This window comes from Apostichopus japonicus, chromosome 18 (assembly GCF_037975245.1).
Source record: "Apostichopus japonicus isolate 1M-3 chromosome 18, ASM3797524v1, whole genome shotgun sequence".
In the NCBI taxonomy this organism is placed as follows: Eukaryota; Metazoa; Echinodermata; class Holothuroidea; order Aspidochirotida; family Stichopodidae; genus Apostichopus; species Apostichopus japonicus.
The window spans coordinates 4,484,641-4,499,031 of NC_092578.1; the positions used below are offsets into that span (position 1 = coordinate 4,484,641).

General features: G+C 36.6%; 1 protein-coding gene across 2 annotated transcripts in view; it reads right to left on the bottom strand.

The window, feature by feature from the left end:
* LOC139958352 (transmembrane protein 198-like) overlaps window positions 1-14,391 on the bottom strand; it is a 42,860-nt gene that overhangs the window by 24,673 nt on the left and 3,796 nt on the right. For both annotated transcript variants that reach the window (XM_071955358.1, XM_071955359.1), the window contains exon 2: window positions 7,350-7,574. In XM_071955358.1, the coding sequence (XP_071811459.1) occupies window positions 7,350-7,530 (181 nt within the window). In that variant the 5' untranslated portion in view covers window positions 7,531-7,574. The remainder of the gene's footprint in view (window positions 1-7,349; window positions 7,575-14,391) is intronic.

The window sequence follows — 14,391 nt, forward strand, 5'->3', positions numbered from 1 at the left end:
GAACAAATGCTCACACGCAAATAAATTAACGGTAACGAGGAAATGTAGGATTAAGATTTTTTCAGAATCTTATTTGGGGCTCAAATCAAGAGCTAGGGGAAATGAAAGCTTCCTGATTTATAATTAGAAAATCTGGACATCACATAAACTGATGATTAACTGTAGACAATGACAGGCTCAGCGGTGTGTTTCTTGTATGAAGGGAGACAATGGTGAACCAGGATGTGGTAGGATTATATACTGAACTGAAATAAAATTATAATAGATAATTTTCAATGTCAAATATCTCTAATTTAAGCATAAGAGTATCAGCAGGGGATATTTTACATCCATTGCCTGACATATATACAAACAGGGAAAACGTGATCCTTCATCTTCGAGTAGATACAAATTAAAGTTGATCTAGCCTTACAAAAACAGTCGTTGAGTTTGTTGGGACGATCTGCAGAGCAGGTTTCAAATTGAAGAAGAAAACAGTATTATAACAACACATCACTTTGTTAGTGTGTATATATGTGTGTGTGTGTGATTTGTGATTTTATTTGATATAACTTTTTATGCAATTTTCATTATTTTGAGTTATTAACAAATTCCCCTACCTTCCCCCCTCCCCATTAAATCATGTTTAAATGGAGTTGACATACTCCTACAGTAATGTACTTGTCAACAGAAACATACATGCTTCACATATCATCTTCGGATCTTTGCGACAAATAAACTCAATTCAGGAATCTTTAACCCCCCCGCAAGTTTGTAATATTATTCTTAGGCACCACATTGAAGACAACTGTAAACAGAATAGACAGAACATGTTTACCACACAGAGAGTTATAGAAATGAATGAAATATTATTTTGACATTTTCAGATATCCTATCACTCAGACAGCTTTTACAATACCCTTTGAAGTTTGAACTATATATGCAAGATCACTTCTAAAGTTCAATTTCTAATTTAATTCTCAATTTAAAAGCGACAAAAATAGACTTTACACAAAACAAAATTATTGAGAACTCCCAAAAAGTCTTGTAATCCATTTGTATTTCAGTCTATGTAAATTATACTCTGGTGAGGTTCAATTTCAATAGTTACAATTATAGCTGCACTTAAACTTACATCTGATCTTGTCGCAGAGAGATGGCAACAACCCAGAAACATGCTGTTGTATTGCATCCCGGGGAGAACTTACCTGGCTGTAATTAACCCCTCATAGAGCTAGACTGAAAGCCCTGTACCCTGTCTGAGGTAGTTGCATGATTTATTATCTGGACTGAAGCTGAGAGCATCTTAGCATTATAAGCTACAAATATGTCACCTTATAACCGAGGGATGATACTTCATGTCAGGTGGAGGCCTAGTACCATCATCCATTATTGTCAGCTTGGCTGATAGTACCATATCATTCACTTGGTCTATGTGAAGTGTCCCATCAAGTCGAGTGGAATGACTAACATGTTACCACCGTGTGTAGGCTCATCTACTTCCCTCTGGTAACTACTTCACATACATGTATGAAGCTGCTATATACTGATGTACAAGTGAACCTATTACCTAGCATTGCTATATGCTATTATTAACAACAGTGCTTCAAAAACTTAGAAAAAATTACAGGAACTTTGCTTGACAGGCGTGGCACGCATACATACTTCACATTATTTTCATGCCTTTGTGCAATCGTTTGAGTCAGTAATGTTTTCAAAGTGTCTTGCACTGAACTTTGGTACCTCAACTTAAAATCAACAATGCTTCATTTTGCTAAGCATATGTTCAATAATCAATATAAACAAACATGCAATCAGTCCTCTTTAAAGCAGCATATTAAAGTTTGCTACAGTACATTTACATGACATTTGCGCAGGCCACACTTTGCCCACCTGTGAGATATAAAAAGAGATTTTGGTGATCACCAACAGAATTCCAGATGGAAACCAGAGACAAATATTTTGTGAAGAAAACAAAGTCCATGACCAAGAAAGGCATGTCCAGTCTAAGCACTATGAGTGGTAAATAAGGAGGTTTGTTTCTTAACTTCTGAAGCCACTGGTCACTATCATGAACAGGGTTAAAAATGTTAAGTACATCTACTCTAGGCATGTTACAATGAGAGTGTTCAAGTTGTGAGGAGATAGGTAATCAAGCTAGCTAGCAGTGTAAATATAACTTTAAATAGCATGTTGTCATGTCTTTTGATGGAAAACTATTCTCCAACAACTACAGCATTTGACATGTTAAAGGGTGACATTTTGGAATACTAACTTTTGGAAGAATTATACCACAGAACGGTATGTTAAGATGTTAGTACTTTTGTTCTATACTGGGTAGGATCTGATTAGCGGGGGTTAAGGGGGGGGGGAGGGGGGAGGCAGTATTCCAAAGGAAATGATGTGTCTGCAAGTTCATTTGATAGTTTTGATATTTAAGCTTCAATAGATCTCTTTAACAAGCAGACTCCCACACAAATGGGTTTACTTAAATTCTATGTGTAGTGGAATGCAACGCTGAGAGATTCCATGATCTCTGAAACCAGTCACATTATACATGTATATGTCAGCTACGTTAATCTTCATAATTTAGGAATTCTGGATGAGAGAAATCAGTTCACTCAATAATTCGATATTAAAGAGAAATATGATAGCATGGATCAATCACTGACAGATATGATATCTTATTATAGATACATACTTCATTAAATCCAATATTAGCTGCCAAGGTTGACAAGATCTTTCAGTGAGATCAAACACTATCAGTACTTATTGTTCCCCTTATATATATACATATATACGTCATATAAGAAACAAAGGAATAAAGGGCTTCATATAGTACTGTAGGTCTGTCACCGTAATATTTGTTATCCATAGATATATAACAGAAATATTTCTACATGGGAGAGACTTTGGGAGGAGGAATGGGATTGAAGAGAGCTGAAGTGAACACAGAGTGCTAACATACATTTGTTGATGCTACAAAGCTTAACTTAATATTCTGATGTTGACCTTAAAGAACTTTTCCAGCTCAAGAGGAATTATTAGTTTGCTATAAAGTAAAATTAATCAGTTATTCATTGACTGGTGAGGTCCAGTCATAGAGGGGGTACAGTGTTATAAAATGTTACCAGTTCACAGATAGGTACGGTAGAGCGAGTGTTGAGGTTGTGAGGAGACAGGTAAGCAGGAGACACAAAAGTTAATTTCAAATAATCAAATATAACAGGCAAACAACCAACAAATAAACAAAAACAATGATATTTATTTACCCTATAAAATAATTAAATTCAATACCAAATCAGATTTAACTTTTATCGGCTATTATAAGCACATGAAACCCTTGCATCATCTTCCCTCCATTCTGTGAAAAGTCACACCCAGACTGATAACATGGACCAATACTTAGACATTAGTCATCAATCCACTCATGTAGTTACCAGACATGATTTAGTAACCTCCATATGTCTAGTTCATGGGAAATCCATGGATAACTGTGGAATCGTTAATAAGTCACCTTTTGTATTAATGGAAGGGCTCTGTACTCAGCTATCAATTGTAATATAGCTCAGAGCAAATACACCTTTTTTGTTCAAGCATGGAGACTCCCCTCTGCGAACAATTGTCACGGTAAGCTTCCAGACATCTGGAAAAGCTTTCATTATAAAAGTCCAATACTCTACTTAACTGTACATATTGGAATACTAAATCCCAGGATAGACCTTCTGAAAACAATCAATCTAGCCATGAAAATTGTATTAAATAGACATTTGTGGATCAACCAGGTACATTTCAAAACTTTCCCACAGTATTTTCAGGATAGTACTCCACGCTTCAGGTTTACAAGATTGGAAGAACAGTCCCATCTAGATTTAGTGACCTCAAATTTCAGACAAATGGATAGCTAAATCGACACTTTTGGAATGTTAGAATCAGGGACAGATTTACATATATAGTGTAAATTTGCTCCTTAATCCATATTTTCATACATAAAAACAATGCATTTGGATTTAATTATCAATTGTGATAAACCAAGTGTCTGTGCACAGTGACGGATAATGCTTACATTTATCAATATTGTTCAGTTTATTGACAATAATGACAAATAATACCATTGCTTACATTAGACAATAGATCATTGTCAGAAGAAATTTTCCATCTTTGATATAACTCCTCTCCGATATAAAATGTTCAAATGAAGAAAAAGGCTTCTTTAAAGGTATTGAAGACTCGCCCCAAACCGCGTGTCGCGCTCTGAAAAACCTAACTTTCCGTTGCTTGCAAGTGAAGTTTTCTTCTTTTCACTACAAAATGCAGACAGTAATGAAACGTGATACCTTGTTATCTTTTCTCTAGACCTGAGATGTCCATCCCTGCTATGTTGTGGGTATTGACTGTAGCTTTATGTATTGACTGTAAACTAGTGTCTAATTACTACGGTAGCAAGCTGTGTGTGTATTTTCTGGGATCGATGGTGGTGTCTAACACTTCTGTTACAACTCATTTGAAACTAGGTCAGATTAACGGCATGAGACGTTTCTTTGTGCGTGAGTCTTCACAACCTTTAACATGAGTTGTGTGTGTCTTACAATACTGAACATGTGATCAACTACAGACAAACACTGCTCAGGGTTTATGATATATTCTAATATGTTCAATATTCACTTTTTGAGTTGAAGGCAGCTTCTTTTTTTTAAACCTGACAGATTTGTTAAATTGATTGTAACCAGTAGTTGAAACTGAAACAGCAATGCTGTTTGTTTAATTTCTGCCTGATTACCAAAATACTTTTCATTCTGTTTACAAGACTTGTAATCATAATATCATAATAATAATATTTAACTTTTTAAAGCGCAGACTACTTCACCGATAACGGTCTTAAGGCGCATCACAATATAACCCTAGTCAACGATAACCTGTCAAACATAGAGGGAATCCCTCCATATGGCAGCAGCTAAACAGCGCCTAACTGACAATTTATCACACTGGTCCCCTTTTATACACCTGGGTGAAGAGAGGCAACAGGACATAGTGTGTGTGCCTTGCCAAAGGACACAGCGTAATGATCTGGCCAGGACTCGTACCTGCAATCCTTAGATCACAAGTCCCCTGCCTTAACCACTCGACCACAACGCTCTAGTAAGTTCACAGGCTGTTTCCTCAGTGAACTTGAAGCAAACAGGTGTGATTTCATAGTTGCACATAGAGCTCTAGCATTTACAAACAGCTGCAAATGGAGAATTAATCATTGCTTTATTGTGGAATGCATCTTAAAAGTATAAAAAGTGGAATCCACTCGTTAACACATATTAGTGCACTTTGTCAGTTGGTCAAACTGGCTAGATTCACCAGATGTCTTATTATTCAGTATATTCAGATAAATTGCACGGCAACTTTGCCATTATTGCAGGAAGGCGGCATAACAACATTTATTCCTACCAGATCAGTTTATAAAGAGTCCAAGGAATGAATTATTCAGACTTAAAAGTTTTACTTTTTGTGAATTTATATCATGTGCAAATAACATGGATTAATTGAAGACAACCTTGAAATGTCTGTAAAGGAAATTATAAGGACTAGACTACGTTGACAAGCCTTTTTTCCCTATATAGTCAGATGCAGACATAGTTAATGCACTACCGAACAAGATAATGAGGTTACTTCCATGCAGCGTGTATAAACAGGAAAGTTTAATGGATTCAGAGTCAGGTGAGGTGGTTCAAGAAAAGTTGTACTCTGTGTTTTTCATCGCGGCCAGTCGTAGTACATTGTATATCTTACGGGGTTGTAGCTAGGTTTTTGAAAGTGGCGGTTGAATTTTCTGGAGTGGCGGTTGCCTGCCAATTCCGTGTCCTGGGGGAGGGGTATAAGGGGCGAGGTGTCCTCCTCCCCTTTTGACAATTTTTCCCTTATGCACGATGCTCAGATGCAAAATGGTAACTTATATGGCCATAATTTGAGGTATATCATTCCACTACTTCAGACCATTATTTCGTGACACTATTTACTGAATTTTGTACCGGTCGATCAGAAGCGCGAGTGTCGGTTGGTATTATAACTTTTTACTTGGAGTACGGGTCAGCAAACGTTAGTGCTGGCCAAGTCCGACCGGCGCCAACCGGCGTAGCTACAACACTGATATCTTGGTGGCCTCATCTTTCAAGAGAATACCCCTTTTAAGAGAGTATTACATACTACTATAATCTGAGGACTATTTAAAGTTTATCTTGTATACATAGAGCACACTGACTGTAGACGCTTGTGTAAAATAAGGTAAAGTTTGGCCCTATCCCAGGGGAACACATTCATTGATTCAAGCTGGATATGTGTTATTTCTCCAGGCTTGAAAACAAATCCTCTGTATCTTGTTGTTGTCATGAAGACAATGAATCATCCAAAAAGATCAGCTATTAACAAACCACTCAAGTGACATCTTCTAAGACAAATTCTAGGGTAGAAGGTGTTTGATATTATTTGCATAATATCAAAGAAACTTTGACAGATAAAATATGAGCAAATTGTTTTGATTGTCTTTTCCTTGTACCAGTTACTCTCTTCACAGACCTGGAATAATGCCAGTCTACAAGATAATTTTGCATACAAATCAATGTACAAAAATTTAAGAGTTTTGTAAAAACTTAAACAATCTTATTATAATATATCTGCTACATTCTGTTGTATTCATGTCAAACACACTTGTAACTTGTCCTCAGACCTCTCTTATTTGTCTCCAACAGCCTACGTATTCCCACTAAAACGGATATTAGAAAAATTTCTGAGGGTAAGATTATTTTCAGGAAACAAAACAACAAGAGTGAGGCTTTGTTTTGTAGTTCTGATGGCTGTATGGTTGTTGCATTTATACTTATAGCACAATGAGACAAATCAAAGGCAACAGGTTTTCTTTCCTTTTTTTGTTGTTGTTGTTGATGGAATGTCAAATCAAGTTACTGTAGACACCTCCCTTTCATATGGTAAACTAAAAATTTATGTTCCTAAAATACCCGATTCTTCTCATTGGTATATTAAGTGTATGAATGTGTACATAGATATATGCTAGTATGCCCTTTGGATTCATTCTACAACTTGATGGTTAAAAGTCCATACATGTCTGTGTGTGGGTGTGTGTGCTGTCTGTTTTATTAACGTAACCAGAAACCTTGCACTCTATACACAATATGCAAATTTATACAATAACAAATAAATCTTCAGCACTTGCTATCTAGTTCTCTCATCAAACCCCTGAATCTGGCTGACCAAATCAAAACATATCTCTTCATACGTACAAAAAAAAATATCCATGTTTTTCCAATGGGGGGGGGGGGGGGTGAAGAGAAAAAGGACCCTTAGGGTTATGTACAAATACTTACCAAAGAAAACAAATATGATTCCAAACACAGAGCAAACACCGCAGACGATCGCCGTCGCCAAATCATATTCGTATCTTATATCACTGCAGTCTTTGTTGTAAGGAAAGTCGGTCGGCGTGTTCGGTTTCTCCGTAAACCAGGAAACAATGGGGTACTCCACGTCCACTGAGCTGGTACTCATCTTTGCTTCCTGTGCATTCCTTTTTTTACCGGAAAAAGGAAAATCTGAAAGATAACAAACAAAATAAAATTGTATGGGTAGTAGTGTGTGGCTTTCTCATCAGAGCAATTACGGAAAAAAAAAATTATAAACTAACAGCATTCCAAAATTGTATTCAAGAATGCAGACATGTTGATTGTTTAAATACTCGCAAAGTCTCAACTATCTGCTGCACGAATTTCTAGTTAAATGTCAGTAATAATTTCAGTAAATGGACGGATAAGTTCAAGGGCATGGCACATCCAGGAGGTTCACAGAGGGGAGGGTGTGTTGAAGCAGATGTCCATGTAGGCTTGGGGGTCTGGGACCCAAAACTGTACCAAAATTGACCAAACATCTGCTGTAAAATAGCAGATTGAGCAGCAGTTTTTGTCAAATAGGAAGATCAAACTTTTATAATCAATCCTTTCGATTTTACAAGTCGTAAAGTTCTCTCAGCTGAAAGTTATCTGGTCAGACTGCCAGATATTTTACTGTAACACAGATTCAGAGAGGCTTTTAGTGCTTTGGAAGTTCCAATCATTAAATAGCAGGGAAAGTGAGTGAGAGATTTAGAGAATTTGGTAGTCGGCACTGACATATATGACCAGACCATTATATCACATTCATGACAGATTTATAGGCTAAAGTAAGTGCCCAAATTATAACAACTAAAAAACAAAAATATTTTGAGGTCTTTGAATAACAAGCTGTACCATAAATCAGCCATGGGGTTCCAGTTCCCCCCCCCCCCTCTATGGCATTATGATGTAAGGTTGCAGTTATACAGATTTTCCCGGGGGAGGGGGAATGGGGGGGTGCTACAGCTGGGCTTTTGAGAGACAACCATCAGTTTCACTCTCACAGTCCCTACCCAGATGGAGAGGACAGTGATACAGAAATATAAAAGTCGGATGGGACAAACATGACCCAAACTTCCAAAGATAAAATATTGTGAGAGAACTTAGACTGACAGGTCTGCAAAAGAAACCTTAATGGTGCAGAGTTGGAATTCCTTTCACCTGGGTGATTAAAATCTTCATATAAATCACATTTACTGAGATAGAAATGATTTGAAAAGATGTCAACTGAAGTTGACTATTTGGTCACAAGTTTATTGTCATATACAGTAGAGCGAATAAGAGAAGAAACTGCATTAGTTTCTTCTAACTGTCAGTGGCGGAGCGTCCATACAGTCAGAGGGGGGGGGATGACCCCCGACGGACTCAAATGGACTGCTGGCGCCCTTTTCAGCTTTTTACCACTTTTTTCTTATTTGCGATTATTGAGATTTTTATTGCGCTCTCATCTACCTATTAACATTTGTCACATTTTATTGGTGTAATTTTATGACAAAATGCTCTAACGGCGGTCTTTAATTTATTGGCACTTCCGTTTTACGAAAAAATTTCCAAGAACTGTACGGGGTTTTCGATTATCTGCAAATTAGCAAGGCCCGTAAAGGGTCATTTCTGGCGATCTAGAGAGTATCTTTACTCAAAAAATGTCTGTATGCTCCGCGCCAACCTGTGGTGGCGCTCCGCTTAGATAGTATCGAAAGCACCCCTACAGACCATTCTCGCCCCCCCCCCCGACCAATACCTCTAGCTCCGCCACTGCTACATGTAACTGTATATAATATTTGCAACTAGTGACAATGTAGCAATGTGTCATATATTGTAAAGTACAACATATAGCACAGATGGATCAATGTGGGAGGGGTGGGGTGGGGGAGAAGGACACAAAGAATGGTTATATACTCAGCTGCAAAGCAAGGAAAGCTCAATTCCAAATTACCAAAGGTTCAATGGACAAATTTCATGACCCAGAAATAATTGCTCAAGTTACTTCCAAGAGTGGACCTGATACCAATTGGACTATATTCATGAGAGCTGGGTACCAGCACCTTGGCATTAAAATGCATAAAATATTCCACTTATTATGCAGCTCATTGAACTCATGTCATCTGAGATGACGCCAACTTCTCTCCATACCGAATGCCCGTTGTTTGTTTGCCATCATTAATTATGTATGATGATCTGACAAATTCTGCCATGCAAAATGAGATACCAGAAGTAATTTCACGACATGTTTTTAGTTTAGATTCCAAAATGATCCAAAAATGATTGCAATGATGTCTGAAGTGTTGAAAGTAACCAAACCCCAGCCTTGAACAGCACCTTCATTTTACTGTTTTTTGTTGTTGTTGTGGGATGTAGGAAATAACCAGCTCTATTTACTATATGTACTGCAAAGTAATAAAACAACCCTGAGTAAACTGTCTGGTGTCCACCAACAAAAGAACCCTTCTAGGAAACCCACTCATTCATAATCCAGACAAAGCTGTCTCCCTATTTAAGACACTTCAACAGCCACAAGATTCTTATTGTTGACAATCATTAGCAAGTAGGCCACAAGGGAGGCACCAACTGGAAACCAATTTAAGCAAGCATTAGTCATGGTTCTGTTTGTACCTTTGTGTTCTTCAACTTTACCCACAACATGAATACATATACAGGCACTTTTTGCCATGATGGAAATTTTTGGCACACTACCTTCAAGTGACCTTGTAAACATGGTATAGGCTCTGTGAGTACATATGTTACCAAATGAAAAGTGAATATTTTGCATTCGTGTTGGTTAAAAAAATTATTTACAATTCTGTTGGATACAAGAAAATCATACGACAATGGTGTTCACCAGTTCAAGCTACGTCTAAGGCAACTTTCGTATCAAAATGAAATTTAAGAATGAAAACTATGAAGTTAAAAGTTTTTGCTTTTCTGAATTTCTGTATGTGTATAATAGTACTAATACATGGAAATTGTCTATCTATTTTTTTTTTTTCGTAGAATGCAATGAAGTCATTAAGATCTCTTATCTCCTTCATGGAAGTTCATTTTTTGGAAGAAAAAACAATATGAGATGGTAACTCAAGTTGATAAACTGAAAACTCATTTTGTTTAACACTCATTTGTCCTGGAATTAAACTGCTCATTTGTCCATTTGAACTGTCTGTCCTGTGTCTCCTAATTGTGTTCTTTAGCTTGTTTCTGTTTTCAGTTAGCCTCTGATAAAGATCCAGCTAGGATCCAAACTTTGTCAGACCCTCTCACTTTTACACCTTTAGCTTCATATATACTGTCAGGAAATGACTACTAAACCAGCTGCTTAAAGTTGAATTGAATTAAAATTGAACTTATCCTGTATTATCAAGGTTCCGGCCCCCCCAGGTTCAGTCCCTATTTTACATTCTGTACCATGGTGACTTTACTCTTTCCAAATTTGTTTACGACTTGACCGTATCAAGTTTTGTTTTATGACTCGCTCATCCATTTACTTAATTAAAAATTTACAGTGAATCTACCTTCTGTATATAAATATACATGATAAGAGCTCCCTTCTGGGGCTGAACCAAGCCATACACGTGAATACAAAAAAACGAGGAATACATCTTGTTGAATGGAGGAGAGATGATACTTCGTTAACACAGTAAAGCTGCACTCTAAGGCAGTTCGCATTATATTTAACAGCTTATAGCCTTTCAAATCCGATTCAGCGATTCAGTGACTCCACCAGGATTATTGATTATTTAAACTTACAATTAAGACTCGGTTCCAATTCAAGCCATATCTATGAATTACTGTTCAAACAGAGCTTGCTTATAAGCATAGAGTACAATGTATTGTGACATTTATTTTAGGAACTAAAGGGGCCTATATACTGTGCAGATTTAAATACATCCTATTAGACTGAACTTCTTCTTCTTCTTCTTCGATAGGGTACCCTGGGAATTGATTAAGCAGCATTCCACAAACCAGTACCCCAGATAAATGAAAGGTAGCAGTACACAGTAAGTGCTATATTATTTAAGATATAAACAGGGTTGCCTCAATGGATATGTATCAGTTCTAAGGTATGTATTCTACTGTCACCTCTGGGAGTACCTTGGTTGAAGGTTTAGCCATTTAAAGTTCATTTCTGATCCTGGCATCATATATCTAAATTGTACACAGTAGAGATTGCTCACTAACCTTCCAATCTGATCATGTGTAGTATCTATTCCCCTTTCCAAGAAGACTTGTGATACTCACTTAATATAACATATATACTCAAGATCATACAGTTCAGGTTATAGTTGTGATGCAAGGGGATTTGGGCTGAGAGTGGATCAGGCTGTCTGTGTTTCGTTCCCAGGATCTATCTTACTATCTATAGGTGACTTTTTCTTTTTTTAATTCTGCTCCTGAATGTGTGTGTAGGGAGAGGGGCTGTTGGGGAGGGAGTGGGGATTTGAGAGGGATCAGCTTTATGTAGGTAATGGTCACAACTCAAGAAGCAAAGAGTTGGTTGCAACACACTGTGCTATAATTCTGTTAATCGTACCATGTTCGACACCCCACCCTGCCCACTCCCCATACCCACATGTACTTTCTTTCTTATTCTTTCAAGTGCTACTGATCCCACAATTTTATATTGTGCTGCACTATGTATGATTGTGAGTTCATCAATATTAAACAAGATTTACAAGTTTATACTAATGAACAATTTAAACTCACACTTCAAATGTCCTAGATTCCTCTTCTTCATCTTTACTTTTTTATGCCAAACACAGAATCAAAAAGAGAGAAAACTAAAATACTGTACCACCATCACTGCTCAATTTGCATTCATGTTTATTAATCTACACATTAGCCCCCCCCCCCCCCCCCTTTACCATCTCCTCACCTGCTCGTGTTTGTCAAAGTGTGTAACCATGGAGCTTCTGTTTATAGCTCCATGGTGTAACCCACCATAGACATGATAGCAATAGTGGGTGTGTTTCTACTTATCAGAAACCTGAAACCAGCTATATACATGTATGTGTGCATTAAAACCACTACACTGTCAATTGTTCACAGGTTACAAACTTCCTTTTCTTTGAGATCACCATTCCAACAACTTATTGATGACTCAAGTGAAAATTGGCAATTTTATGAACCATTGAAACTATCTGAAATGGCCTGCAAACTGCCACAAGCAATAATTTCAGACACAGAGCAGATTAAGCTTATTATTCACAACTGACTGAAGTAGCGGCAAAAGTGTTAACAATAGAGAAACAAAGTTACAGTGACTAACCTTTGTATTTATTCTTCCAAATCCCTTTCAGCTCAAAATTTGGCCTTTTCAATTTAGTTTACTCCTGACTGAACTATGAAAACCGAAGAGTTCTAAGAAATTTTGCTTTTATCACAGAATGTTATACTGACAACTGGTAGAGAAAATTCCAAACTAGGTCAAATTAGTATTTAACTTAGCAAAATAAGGAAAAGAACAAAACAGGCCTGTGCTGTGTAAAAGTGGATGAATCAAGATCAGTTATAAAGTATCGTTTTTGTTTTCCTCAGCATTTTGCACTGTGCTTCAATATCTAAAATACTGACTCATTTTTAAGTCAATATTTATCCAATTTTATATTGCACTGTAAGCAAGAGATAAAAATCAAATACAAACATTTGAAAAAATTCAAATTGCAACATGTGCATTATAAATTAAATATGTGTACATGCTTGGGAGTGTCTATGAATGTTAATAAATGATTTTGTCCACAAAGTGAAAATTTAAGGGACATATTATACATATATATTATCATATTGTTCACCCAGTAATGACTTAATTAACTCCCATTAATAAAGACACCTGGAGGTTTGATTTGAGCCTTTAAAATTATTAGAGAGGCTGTTAAAACCATCTGGAAGTATCAAGTTTTAAGATAACTGTATGTCAAAATGACTTTCAGTTCAACACATGTACATAAGAAATACACATACAGTATGCACAAGTACCTGATAATTTCCTAAATTCCACAGACAAGAGACATCACAAGCGGTTAACACTTTGGAATTACAAAAAAACAAGCAAAACGAGGCATTATTTCAAGAAAAAACAGTAATGGTACCAACTTCAGAGTAGACTACCAGGCAGAATACAACTATAACCATGAATGTTTTCAAGCACAAAGTTAATGTACCCAAAAAATTATGAATACTATGCATAATTAACATTTCAAAACTGTGGAAAAATGCTCAAGTGTCTTCATTTGGATGCTCTTGCAACTTTGTGGCCAATTACACATCTAGCAGTCTTTGCATTGCTATATAAAGTAACTCCCTTTACTGACAAGGAGATTAACACTGATGTAATGTATATCAACTCTGCCACCTCCATAGCAGTATTTGTTCAATACCAACTGTATTGTTAGTACTACAATACCACATATTGCATGAAGAACCTGGGTCAAATGTCATTGAAACCAAATTATCAGAAGAATATGGAAGATTTATGTCTATGCTGGACAATGCTGACAGTATTACCAAACTTTTACTAGTCCTGAAGGGATAGCCACCTGTTTAGGGTCAAAGATCATAGTCTTTATCACAAAGCATCATCTTTATATCATTTAGGGATAGGATGAACTATAAAATCAAAGCTTGAATTTCACAGTTCCATAATAAATTACAATTCACATACAGTATACAGTAGTACACACTGACTTCATCATTTACATTCTAACACCTTAACTCAGACCATATTTCTATGCCCAGAATACCACTAGCTGTACTGTACCTTCAGGCACTTCTACGATCCTTACTCAAGTAAAACTAAGATTTTATATATTCTCCCTAAATAATATATATATTTAAACCTGAATTCTACACTCAGACCATATTTCCATGCTCAGACTATCACTAGATGTATCTTCAGGCACTTCTACAATCCTTACTCAAGTAATCTATAATTGTATATATTCTCCCTATGGATTTAAATCTGAATTCTTCACTCAGACTATATTTCTATGCT